At 52.4% G+C, this 12,404-nt stretch overlaps 2 protein-coding genes across 14 annotated transcripts in view; both read left to right on the top strand.

Annotated features, from left to right (window-relative positions):
• The first annotated feature begins 345 nt into the window (after nucleotides 1-345).
• Nucleotides 346-7,436, top strand: UNC119B (unc-119 lipid binding chaperone B). Of its 2 annotated transcripts, none has more exons than XM_087768876.1 (5): nucleotides 346-604; nucleotides 1,119-1,232; nucleotides 1,752-1,863; nucleotides 2,040-2,212; nucleotides 2,382-3,050. In XM_087768876.1, exons 1-5 carry the CDS (start codon nucleotides 397-399, stop codon nucleotides 2,525-2,527), a joined length of 753 nt encoding a protein of 250 aa, XP_087625002.1. In that variant the 5' UTR covers nucleotides 346-396; the 3' UTR covers nucleotides 2,528-3,050. The 2 variants fall into 2 exon arrangements, with proteins under 2 accessions (XP_087625002.1, XP_087625003.1); XM_087768877.1 differs by lacking the exon at nucleotides 2,382-3,050 and adding an exon at nucleotides 3,132-7,436 and having other exon boundaries at nucleotides 349-604.
• The window catches only part of ACADS (acyl-CoA dehydrogenase short chain), a 25,034-nt gene continuing 19,423 nt past the window's right edge, over nucleotides 6,794-12,404 (top strand). For 11 of the 12 annotated variants that reach the window (XR_015707253.1, XR_015707252.1, XR_015707251.1 and 8 more), the window contains exons 1-6: nucleotides 7,486-7,614; nucleotides 7,982-8,145; nucleotides 10,089-10,238; nucleotides 10,436-10,547; nucleotides 10,938-11,089; nucleotides 11,343-11,513. Coding sequence is in view for 4 of the 12 variants with exons in the window: in XM_087768867.1 (XP_087624993.1) it covers nucleotides 7,566-7,614; nucleotides 7,982-8,145; nucleotides 10,089-10,238; nucleotides 10,436-10,547; nucleotides 10,938-11,089; nucleotides 11,343-11,513 (798 nt within the window). In the remaining 8 variants the exon portion in view is untranslated. Of the gene's footprint in view, nucleotides 6,920-7,485; nucleotides 7,615-7,981; nucleotides 8,146-10,088; nucleotides 10,239-10,435; nucleotides 10,548-10,937; nucleotides 11,090-11,342; nucleotides 11,514-12,404 lie in introns of those variants that run through there. The other variant, XM_087768866.1, reaches the window with a different exon arrangement.

The raw sequence follows: 12,404 nt of genomic DNA, 5'->3' as shown, positions 1-12,404 counted from the left end.
TTTAATTAACGGGAGCCCCGGGTGCTCCCGGCCTTCCCGAGCGCTGGCAGCGCGGCGGGCCCCGAGGGCCGCTGCTCGCCTGGCGGGGGGCTGTGGGGTTTTTGTTCGTTTTCTTGTGTTTCTTTTCCTCGGGGAGCTCCCGGCTTTCCCCCCCCCCGGCCTGCCGCGCTGCCGCCGCCCGCGGTGCCCAGCCCCGGGAGGGAGCTGCTGCCGCGGCGGGTCGCGACGCGGCGCCCGGGTCCCCCCTCCGGCCACGCACGGGGCGGGCCCTGCTTAGCTTCGGCCCCGCCCTCCGCGGCGTTGCCAGGCAGCAACGGCCTCTGACCCGGCGCGGCCCCGCCCCTCGCTCCCATAGCTACCGAGCGAGGCGGCGGCCATCTTGGCGGCGGCGGGGCGATGAGCGGCTCGAAGGCGAGGGCGGCGGCGGCGGCGGCGGGGCCGGAGAAGAAGCCGCCGCCGGGGACCGGGGGACCGCTCAGCCGCCTGCGGGGGCGGCGCGGCTCGGCCGACGCGGCGCCGCGGCCGCCGTGGACCGAATCCGAGTTGCTGGCGCTGGAGACCGTCCGGCCCGAGCACGTCCTGGGGCTGTGCCGGGTGACGGAGAGTGAGTGCGGGCCGGGGAGCGCGGGCGGCGGGGCCGGGGAGGGGGCGGCGGGGCCGGGCCGGGCCGGGCCCCCGGGGCGGGGAGAGGGCGGCGGAGCCCGCGCGGCCCGGTTGGCGCTGCCGGCCGGGGCGCTGGCGTTGGAGGCGGCGGAGGGGTGCGCGCCTTGGGCGGCGCTGGCTGCAGCAGCGCGGGGCGCTCCTCCTGCAGCTTTGTTACAGCTTCCAGAAAGTCTGGGGGCTCTGGGGGGGGTTTGGCCGGTTTTTTTGTTTGTTTTTCCTCTGGGCTGCTGATCTCTGCTTTTCTGTCCCGATCCCTTCCCTTTCTCGCTCCGCTACCTGGCACCTAGCGTGCCTTTGTTTCTTCTAGCCTCAATTTTGTCCCGCTTTCACGAAGCTTCTGCAAACCAACTTGCAGTACGTATCTTAACGGGCTGGGGCTAGCAAAAAAAGAAACGCCTTTGGTAATTGCTCAGAGATCTTTTGAAATGCTACTATATGGTTTCTCTCTCTTCTAGATTATTTATGCAAACCTGAGGACAACATTTACAACATTGACTTCACCAGGTTTAAGATCCGGGACCTTGAAACTGGAACAGTGCTGTTTGAAATTGCAAAGCCATCTGCTTCAGGTACGTCGTGCTAACGTTGCAAGGAGGCCAGAGAGACTCGGAGAGCTGAGAAGTTGCAATGCAGGACCTGTGCAAACGAAGCAGAAAGGTCCTTCGATATGTCCTGGTGACTGAATTCCTCTCCTTTAAACATAGGACTGAGTTTACTTCTGCTGAGAAACTTTTTGTCATAAAAACGTGAAGTGATTCTTGTGAGATGGGGGAGTGTTATCAACTGCAAATCTTCCCTTGTTGGCTGGTTGTGGTGCAGAGTTTCTTTCATGTGCTTTGGCAGTTGCAAGGGGGGATATCCGGTGAGACTGAGGGCGGTTTCAGCTCCGGAGCCACCAAGGCTGCGCCAGCTGTCATAGCAGATCTTTTCTTTCTTGCTTAGTGCCAGCGTGAGTCTCAGACCAGTTATTAAAGACCTTTACGTTCAGTGCCTAAGCAACAGCCAGCTTGTCCTGCTACACCCGCTAGCCAGTATTACTTTGCATGTATGCTATTAGCAGAACAGTTCTGAGCTGATGTGTTTTCCAGAGCAAGACGAAGAGGATGAAGATGACAACAGTGAACTGGACGCTAGTGCAGGCCGCTTTGTTCGTTACCAGTTCACCCCAGCGTTTCTCCGTCTTCGGACTGTTGGTGCAACGTGAGTATGAGTTCACAGAAAGAAGGGAGAATCAGATGTTTACAAAGTGACGCTTGGCAGTTTATAACAAAACTGAGTCAAAGATTCTTGTGTAGCCTCGGGTCCAAGGCTCTGTTCTTCCCAATAGGAAGAGAGATGTTTCATCTTAGCTGTTTTTTCCTACTTCTTGCACACAGAGTGGAATTCACAGTGGGAGAAAAGCCAGTGTCAAACTTCAGAATGATTGAGAGACACTACTTCCGAGATCGCTTGCTGAAGAACTTTGACTTTGATTTTGGCTTCTGCATCCCCAGTAGCAGGAACACATGTGAACACATTTATGAATTCCCTCAGCTCTCAGAAGACCTTAGTAAGTATCTCCTTTCCCACACTGAGTTGTGTTTTTGTTTGTGTGTATGCATGTGCTCATTTTCTCCCTCTCTCTGCTTGTGAAAGAAGTTGTGACTGGGATGGGGGGACAGGAATAAACAGATACAGGTTCCTGGTTTAAGCTGCATATAATCTTGACTGAATTACAGATTTGTGCTGCAAATTCTCCTTCTTTGAAAAGGAAAGCCTAAGACAACCTGTGTTGTCAAGTCACAGGCTGCAAGAACTGATCGGAGTCACAGGGCTGACGTGCCTGATGCCTGACAGCGTAGCCCAGAAGATAACAAAACCCTGAAAAAGGGTTCTCTTGGTAGCCACGCATCTGTGTTCAGCACTTCCTTGTTTAGGGCTTGAGCCTCCTGCTTTGGAGCAGAACCGGCTCTTCTCCGAGGTGTGTTTTTGAGCCTACCAAGACCTCCGCAAGTATACCTTGCGCAGGGTGTGTTTGACCTCAGGGGGTGGATAGAGCAGGAGCACGTGGGCCCTTCTGTGGCCGCATAGGTGCGGGAGGAGGCACAGAGTTTGTACCCCGCCTGCGTACGTGTGGGGAGTGCCACCGCTTTTTATTTGCGGATTGCAACCTCTCTGCTTACAGACGGTGATTGCTGCTCTGCTCTAGCGGTGGCTCTGACAGTTTCTAAGGTCGTCTTGTGTGAGATGACTCCATCCCCCTTTGTTTGCTTTTGACAGCCCTTGTCCTGTGAATGGGAAGAATGGGAAGGGGCAGGCCAGAGCTTTTGAAGCGTGCGCAGCAGAGCAGTTTGCTTCTCTTACTTGGGTAGGGCAGAGCATCAGCCCGGGAAATCCAGCAGAGTGGCAGAGACCTTTTTACTGTGACTTCGTGCTGTCCGGTGGAGTGTGGCAGGCTTTTGAATGTAATTGAGCTTTCTCTTTCACAGTCCGTCTGATGGTCGAAAATCCATACGAGACCCGCTCAGACAGCTTTTACTTTGTGGACAACAAGTTGATTATGCACAACAAGGCCGACTATGCTTACAATGGAGGACAGTAATCATGCTGTGTCCGCTGGATGCTGTGCTGCCGTCAACCGTTCCAGATGTCCAGGAGTGGACTGGAGTTGCTGTCTCGTGCAATAAGGCTTCTTGCCAAACCTTTTCTCCTTGCATGAGGCTGAAAACATGAAGCAAAGACGACGGCTCATGACAGTAAAGGAAATCTCCCTGCAACACTTCTCTATCCGATGCTCAACGTATCCTGCCTCTCGTTCTCTGTTTCTGGTTACCTGCTGGTACCTTGGTTAGGTCACGGATCGGAGGCACTGTTAGAAAACGATTGCCGTTACAGTCTTTATAGTTAGGTGGCACTTCTAGTGCTTCTGATGTTTCACCTGGTGGGTGACTATCCTCTTTCAAGAGGTCACATTGTTTGGGTAAGCTATTTCTTAGCAGGAAAATTTTCCCCCTTCAGTAGCCAGTGATGCCTGAAGAGCAGATCTCTTCTTCAGTTGGATAGATCATCTCTTTAGTGCACAGTGGTTTAGTTTGTAGCATGGCTGAGATTGCTTTTTAGGGTGCATCCCAATGTTCTCCAGTGGGAAAGATAAAATAAGAGACTAATTCAGCTTCTAAGCAGCGTAGGAATCATCCCTCTGCCTCCAGGGGCCTGAGCTGCCCCCGAGAACAGCTTAATCTGTATCTTGCCAGAGATTTCGCTAGAGATACGAGATAGGGAAAAAGGGGCTTTATCCAGGTTGGTCATTGAGTCAGTCTGATAGTATTTCTATTTGAGCTCTTGCGAGCAAATTGTTGAATTTTGGAGCTCAGGGGTCAACCTTAGAGCTGAAGTTAATCTCACCATTTACCATTTCTCCTGCTTCCCTTTGTGTAGGAATTTTGGCTCTTGCTACAGAATGTACTGCTTTTTAGATGGACAGCGCGTTGTCAGTCTAGCTGGGGTGAAGGGGAGATGTCAGTCTGGTGGGGCTTGGAGGAAAAAGGGAGAATGTGGAAAATCACTTGAAAAATGCGCAGGAAGCAGAGCTTCCTAGGCTTCAGTCCCTCGGTGCTTTTAAACCTGAATGATCTGTCGGAGGTGCTGGAAGGAGAGCCGGTGGTGTTACCGGCTCCTTTGCTTTGCTTCAGTTGAGGTATTAGTAGCTAAAAGCTTCCCCGGTCAGATCACTCAGTGTTAGGGAGTGGGATTCTTACAAAGTGAGAATTTCTATGATTCTCTCTTTAATTGTTGGAGTTCCCATCACTGCTTTGCCGACTTAGCTGCTTATTTATGGTTTAGGAAGTTGTGCTGCGTTAGTTGCTGCCGGACCGGAGGGTGTATTTCACAGCTGCCTTTGGGATCTGGCAATAGGAGGTAGCATCATGCAGTGGGAAGAGGAGACCCATGTCTTCCCTGCCGCCGTGCTGGAGCCCACCTCCTGACCGCGCAAAATCTCAGCTAACAAAAGCCTTTTCTGCCGGTTTTGCTAGCTCTCGAGACTGGCGTTTTTCCTGTCCCCAGCTGGGCTGATCAGTTGTATCTCTTGTACGTGGGAGTTAGGTTGCATCTAGACGAGAGACGTTTGGTCGTATTAGTTCTGCTTGTTCCTTGAGACAGTTGAAATCTAACTCCTTGGTGGATACAGTTGGTTACCTGTTGGCGTTAAGTAAGATTCAGCGTAGTTTATGTTTTAGCAGGATTAAACGAGGTGGGCATCACAGCCTGGAGCCTCTTAATGCGTGCGCAGCAATAGGAAACCACTGCCTTTGCCTTGCAGGTTGGTGACGTTAACTTTGGCGTAGAAGATCAGCTGGCATCGGGGTAAGCAGTGAGAGTATGTGGGGTGGCAGCCATGAAAGAATCTCCAGCTCTTGGGAAGATACGTAATTATGATTAACCACAACAAATGACCTGTTCTGGGTGGAGCATTAATCACGAGCAACCACAACAGATGTCTTGGGAATGCAGAGGGGCAAGGTCTGCGTGGTTGAAAGACGAAGAACAGTTCTGTTACCATCAGTCCCCTCCAGCATCTCCAAAGGCACTTAGGCAACCTTGTGTAGTGATTTCAGAATTAGTTAAAGCTGCTTGTAAGGTGGAGCTTGAGATGCCTCTTGCAGTGCTTGTCTTCAGAAGGCCTCGTGCCGTGCTGGTGAGGTGGGAAACGTTTGTTTTGATGGAAGAACAGGTAGTTACTTGCGACGAGGCAGAACTGCCTGGAAGTGTCCTGAAGTGTTCTGAGGTGCTCAGGACAGTGTCTGAAGGGCCTGCTAGTTATTCCCTGGGAAATTTTAGCATATTGAGCTGAATTTGTATGTAGTATAAATCCAGGTGCCTTTAAGTGTTACTTTTATCTCATTTTCTGTATGAAGCAACCTCTTGCTTTTCTTATGAGTGCGATGATTCCCATCTGTTTTCTATGTCACTGTGTAAAGGTTCTTAAAAGGAAGATAGACTGTTGCCAGAGCGAGCAGCAGAAATCACCGAGAGCCGTTTGTAGCGTGCAGCTCTGCAGGGTCAGGGTGTTTGCAGGGGTGTGGGTGCCATCTAGCCGCTGCTTTGCAGAACGCGACGGAGCAGGAGACCACTCTGCCAAACGTCAGAGATGAGGCGTTTGATGTTTATCAGAAAGTGGATTCCTGTCTTCAGTCATTCCCTCTGCCAGTAGTCATGAGAAAAAAGCATTGAAGCAGTTGCTTTCCCATTGGTGACTGTATCAGCTATTCAGCAATAAAAAAAGGAAAACTGGAGGAAAAGCGGAAGACTTGCAGGCAGCACTAGCACCCCTCAGTTTCTAGCTGAATTTGTTGGCTTTGCCAAATTAGAAGGTCTTTGCCCAAAAAGCATGCTGCAGAAAAAAAGTCCCTACAAAAGGGCAACCCAGCACTGAAAAAGTTGATTGTAATCCAAAAAGTCAGGGATTTCCAGACTCCTGTCCCCGCTTTGGCCGCTTCCCTCAGGCTCCTTTTCTCTTAGATGCCTTCTATAAAGTGTCTTCTCTTTGTGGCAGGGGTGATGTCTTTGGTAAACATGGTTTAACAGAGCATCTTCCTTCTGGATTGTGTGCTCTGATGCTTTAATGATGGGTCAAAGCTGCTCATCCCGGTGAGCTAGGAAGATATTCCAGTGGGATCTCCTCCTCGTCAGGTGGATGGTCCGTCCTGGCCAGGTGCTGAACGCAAGGGAGATGCTTTCCGTGTCGGTTAAAGTTTGAGCAAGGGAAAAGGTATTGCAGACAGCTGCTCTCAGGTCGTGTGCTGACTTGGAAAGAGAAAAGAGTTGGGATCATACTGTGTTCTGCTATAACAAAAAAGGACCAAATCCACAAACTCATGTTAAAACTTTCCAGTATTTGTCCTCTTAGGACCGGGACCTCTTTTTCACATTTTTGAGGCGAGTGCTTTGGATCCATGCAAGCAAGCTTCCCGGACAGCGATTTGCGTGATTGACCGAGGAATACACGTTGCACCTTGTGAAGGACGGTCATCTCTTGCGGTATGGACTGGGTGCTGCTGTCCCTGTCCTCCGTTTTTGGTAGGAGGTGTCTTCCTTTGTGTGTTTTCTTTAGGATTTTCAATGTCTCTTGCTGCAGAGAAGCAGCAGCAGCCTCCTCTCTGGTGCTTCAGGATGTTTATTCCGCTTATCCGAGGGTTCAGGAAGAAAAAACCAAGTGTTTAGGAGGCAGAAAGGCGTGAGGAAGGTGGTGATGGTGAAGCAGTGAGGTCCGAATGTGGTAAGAACTTCTCAGCTCTGTTTCATTACATCCTCTTCAGCTGTTTCCCAGTGTTTGCCTTCTGCCCTGTTGCATCGAGCGACCAGGCCTCGTGCTGCCCCAGAGCATGGCCTGGTGTCGGGTGTAACCCTCGGACGCGAACGCTGCCATCTCCCCGGAGCTTTACGGTGAGGACAAGGCTAAGGGACGGATGCCTGGCAGAGTCATCACCTCTTCGTCTGCCGCAAAGGAAAAAACAAACACCAGCAAACGCCGTCTCCCTCCTCCTGGATCGCGGTGCCGTTACAGGACACGTATTTGTATCTCTCACAGCGTGGCCTTCGGGCTGCTGGCGCGTCGACCTCCTCCTCCCTGCCGTCCCCTCCGGGCGCTCCAGCCCACGCTGTCGGGGCCGTGGCAGCCGTGCTGGCCGTGCCCCTTCAGCCCCGGGCTGCCGGCGGTGCCCGAGTGACGATGTATTTGTACAAACGTTATTTTGTCACCAGCAACAGGAATAAAGAAACCTCCCGTTTTGGCACAGGCGCTGCCCGGTCTGGGGCGGGGTGGGGCGTGGCCGGGGCGCGGGGCGGAGCTGGAGGGGCGTGGCCGCCCTCGCGGCTGGCGCGTGCGCTGTTTCCTCGCTCCCCTGAGGCGACGGGAGGCCGGCATGGCGGCGGCGGCGGCCTTGCTGGCCCGCGGCGGCGGGGTGGCCAGGGGTGAGGGCGCCGGGCTCGGCCTCGTTTCGCTGCGGGTGCTCGGGGGGCTGCGGGACACGCGAGAAGGGTGGGAAGGGGCCGCGGCCTGCGCGGGAGGCGGCGCCCCGGTGCCCTTCAGGGCCTGAGGCGGGTCCCCTCAGCCGCGGCGGGGCGGTGCCGCCCTTCAGCTGAGCCCCCGGCCCGCTGCGCCCCGGCTGCGGTCCCGGATCCCGCGGCCCCGGTGCCGGGAGAAAAGCGTCTCTCCGGGAAGGCCCCCGGCCGCGTTGCGTGCGTCGCGCCTGGGGCCGGCTCCTCCTGGGCCGGTCTCAGCCCTCTCCCCCGGGCGCGGAGGGGAACAACGGCGCTTAATTCCTGTCGTTCCTTTCAGCGCTGGCCTTTGGGTGCTTCCGCCGGCTGCACACGGTGTACCAGACAGCGGAGCTGCCCGAAACCCACCAGATGCTGCGACAGACGTGCCGGGACTTCGCAGAAAAGGAGCTGATGCCTCTGGCCGCCCAGCTGGATAAGGAGCACCGCTTCCCGGCCGAGCAGGTGCGTGCCGCTCCCGCCGGGAGGTGGGCAGGAGCGGGGCGGGCTGCCTCGCTCGGAGCCTGACTTAGAATCATAGCATCGCTTGGGTTGGCAAAGACCATTAAGATCATCAAGTCCAACCGTAAAGCGTAAACCTTGCTTTAAGTGCAAGCCTAGTTACTTAAACCTTACAGTTTCCTCCAGGGAGGAAAAATGCATCGCTTTCAAAAGTGCGGGACAAATGCTTATGCCAAACATGATATCCTGACAGCAAAACAAGGAAGGAAATCTATGTGCCCCGATCTCCTGACTTCCCTCTGCTGCTGCGGCCGGACCACCTGGGCCTGAAGTAAAATGTACATTAATCCCTGGCTTAGCAGAAAATTGAAGTCTAGGCTAACTTGTGGGAGAGTTCTTTGAGCGTGGGGGAGGACCACAGGACATTTTGAGCTCTTGACCTTGGCGTGTGTTTCTCTGTATCTGGCTTTAGTACCACTGAATTTTCAGTTCTCTTACTGAGTTTCCTATGGGCTGTAACGCAACTGACTTATAAAAATCAATGAAATACTTTTATAGACTGCACACAACCGTAAAAATGGTTTATAGTGAAGAAGCGTAGTGACCTGAGTGCGTTTCAGATGGTGAAAAGAAGTGATCGGGAGATAGGAGATGCATGTTGGTCATCCTCTAGGGCTGTGAAGAAATCAAGACTCCAGTCAAACCTGCGACTTCTCTTGTGGAAAGCAGTACAGACACAGCAGCACGTTCTGTGCCGTGTTGAGCAGACTCGCCCATTTCATTGCAATGAAATAGCGAGCTCCAGAAGAGCATATACTGTCAAGTTAGCCAAAAGGCTCCAAGCAAGCAGAGAGGCGTGCGAGTTTTGTCATACACCCCTCTCTCTATGACGGAGCAAGGAAGATAGCCAGGAAAGTCACATTCACTCTAAGGAAGAAGATACTTTCCTCTTTACTTCACTGTTCTTACCTGAGAATTTTACATTTGATTTTGAGTCTTTTCACTTGAATGTGTAGGGGAAAATTAAAACTGCAAACAGTATTTATTATGATAAAGCAACATACGTACATTGAATTAGTTGCTGCCTTTTGTTCATCCTCTGGATTTGATGTGAAGGACTAGTGTTTCGGGTGCCCGTACAGGAGGGAAAATATTTGTTTAAAAATTCCTCGTGGGTCCTATTACAGCAAGCAGAGGCTGGTAATATGCTTATTTCTGCAACACCAAAAGCTTGACATCTTAAATATAAAAACAGAGGAAAGCTTGTTTTTTCTCTTTTATGTTGCCAAACATTAACAAGAGACCTAGAGCGAGACAGCCGGTGCTCTGAAGAGCTTACAGTTAAGTAGCCAGGGGTCCAGCTGAGGAGCTCGGGGTGGAGTAATTTGGAAGGTAACCAACAATTACATTCTCTGGGAAGCAAGACCTGGCTTTAATGGGAATGAAAAAAATCACCTTCTTGCAAACTGTTCTGTGGGTCATTCATTCTGTAAAATTCTTCCCTTGTGCAGTCCTAGGCTGAAGCTCACCAGACTCAAAGGTAAAGTTCTAATGCCTTTTGCCAGCTAGATTTCCCATTGGGAGCTTCCTACTGACCAGAGAAAAGCAAAAGCTTTGGTGGGAGGCTGAGGAAATGCTGGTGGGGTTGTAGCTCCCTATTTCACCTTCAAAAGGCTCCCTCCTTCCCGGTACTGAAGAGAGCTCTTTAAATAATCAAGAGACTCCTCTTAGGCAGCAGTGACTGCGCACAGCTCTTGTTGAAGTCATTGGGACCTGGGGACACTTACCAGTTTGTACAGTCAGATTCCCATTTCACCAGGAGTCGTGTGCATCTTTTCCTCCGTGCGTAGCCCTGCTGTGACCTGTCTTTATCTCCTTGTGTCTGCGTCTATTTGCTGGGACACTGCTGGTGCGGAGGATCTTATTTCTCCATTCCCTATGTGCAGGTGAAGAAGATGGGTGGCTTAGGGCTGCTGGCTATGGATGTGCCGGAGGAGTACAAGGGAGCTGGCCTCGACTACCTGGCCTATTCCATTGCCGTGGAGGAGATCAGCAGGGGCTGCGCGTCCACGGGCGTCATTGTCAGTGTCAATAATGTAAGTGTCTCAGGTTGTGCGTGAGGGACAGGCGTGGAACCGCGTCTGGCATCAGGGGTTATTGGAGAGGAGCGTATGGGAGAAACGGGGCCTGTCCCTGTGGGGGCGCTGGTGTGTTGGAGAGCACTTAGACATTAGGGAGTTAGTGGATGGCTTGGACCTTCAAGAGGCACTAACTCAACTCTCAATGCTTAAAGTCTCTGTATTTAGGGCCAATACTCAAGTTTGGCTCCGAAGAACAGAAGCACAAGTGGATTGCTCCCTTCACCAGCGGAGAGAAAATCGGATGTTTTGCCCTTAGTGAACCAGGTGATGTGACTGTTACTGTTCCTGTGGTGAAGAACGTAGGGTAGCTGCTTTCCTTAGTCGGGTTTAGGATGGACTTTAGGTCTGTGAAATCGTGAGAGTTTGTAGAAAGGTGGTTTGCAGCAATTCTGTGTAAATGAAGTCTCAGTGCCCAAGGTATTAACTGCCATCCCCGTCGTCCACACCGAAAATTTTCATCCCCTCTGTGTGAGCAGGGCTCTGGAGATGGACACATCGTAGACACGTGGGCCTTTCCCCTCCCCGTTTGGGTCCCCTGGGAGGGACAGTGCTGACAGTATCGCAGTTACAAGAGGGGCCGTGAGCTGACATTGGGGGTTTTCGCCCCAGGCTCCCGCCCATTGCCTGAGTTTTGTTTGCTGGTGCCTTGCTCAGGAAACGGCAGCGACGCGGGTGCGGCATCCACGATGGCACGCCTGGATGGTGACGAGTGGGTTCTGAACGGCACCAAGGCCTGGATCACCAACGCTTGGGACGCCTCGGCCACCGTGGTGTTCGCTACTACGGATAAATCCCTGAAGCACAAGGTGCGTTCAGTGGGTCAGTCCGGAAAAAGGGCTGGGAGTAAAGGAGTTGGGCAGGAGCAGCACTTTGAAAAGGCTCTGGGGACTTGAGCAGAGGAGGGGCTGATGCACGCTGGCTTTGTGCTGTCTCAGCTCTCCCCTCCCTTCTCCCGGTTACCCAGATGTGGCTCCTGTGAAAAATGTTTGGCGAAGGCCTGTTGACACCCGGCTGAGTGGGAAGTTGGCACCATTCCTAAGAGTCTGGGTCTTGTTGCAGGGCATTAGCGCGTTCCTGGTTCCCATGCCAACTGCTGGGCTGTCACTGGGGAAGAAAGAAGACAAGCTGGGAATCCGAGCCTCTTCCACTGCCAACCTGATATTTGAGGACTGTCGGATACCCAAGGCCAACCTACTGGGGCAGCTGGGAATGGGCTTCAAAATCGCCATGGTAAGAGATGGATCGGGGAGCAGCTGTGCTTGCGTAAAGCTGTAGTTCCCAAGCTTGCCATTTTCAAAACCATTTTCAGACTTAGGCTCGCTTTGGTGAGACCTGCTAGCATAAGCTGCTCTGTGTAACATTAAGCAGTTGACTCCTCTTGCCAGCGTGGGAGAAATCATTCATAGAGCTTGAGGAATCATTAATTTACCATAGATCCTTGACAGCGCTTTTATTATAGACTCAATGTGGCAGTTCTTTCTGTGAGCAGGGTTGGTGCATTTTAATTTTTCTCCTCTCCCAACCCTCTATTCCTCCAGTTTGTACCTGTAGATAAAGGCAAAACACGGCATTTTCCCTAAATCCTCTGGCAGAGGAAGGCTGGAGGCACAGGACAGCCTCTGGATAGTGGCTAAAGGTGGATGAATCTGAGTTACGGCATGTGTGCGACTTCTGAGGAACAGCGCGCTCCCTGCAGTGACGCGCTCCCCTTGGACGTGTTCATTGCGCTCTCTGTAGGGGCAAAACACCATTTGTTGACCTGACTTTTTGAAAAGGCTGAGCTCCCTGGAGACTAGCCCCTTCCATTATGTCCACAACTAAAAGACCGCCTCGGTCACCAACCACTTTTTTAAGCCGCTCAGCCCAGGACTGAGACGAGGAAGCCTTTTCTCACTGTGCTGTGAGTTCTTGCTGTGCGCAGTGAGGCAGGGAAGCAGGTAAAAGCCTAGTGGGCAGGCGTTCTGAGGTAAGCCAGGTTATTCACTCAACTCCAGTCGTTTTGAAAAATGCTTGCTTCAGTGTGTGTGTGAATGATGAGGGCAAAAAGGCAAACTGACCAGATTTCCTGTTTTGTTTTTTTTTTTTTTTCCCCAGTTAAAGTAAAACCAGCTGCACAGTGAG

The sequence above is a fragment of the Nipponia nippon genome, unplaced genomic scaffold, assembly GCF_047370975.1.
Source record: "Nipponia nippon isolate SJK-2023a ecotype South Korea unplaced genomic scaffold, ASM4737097v1 scaffold_30, whole genome shotgun sequence".
Taxonomy (NCBI): Eukaryota; Metazoa; Chordata; class Aves; order Pelecaniformes; family Threskiornithidae; genus Nipponia; species Nipponia nippon.
Note: the sequence above shows the minus strand (reverse complement) of the source record. Positions and strands in the feature narration are given on the sequence as shown.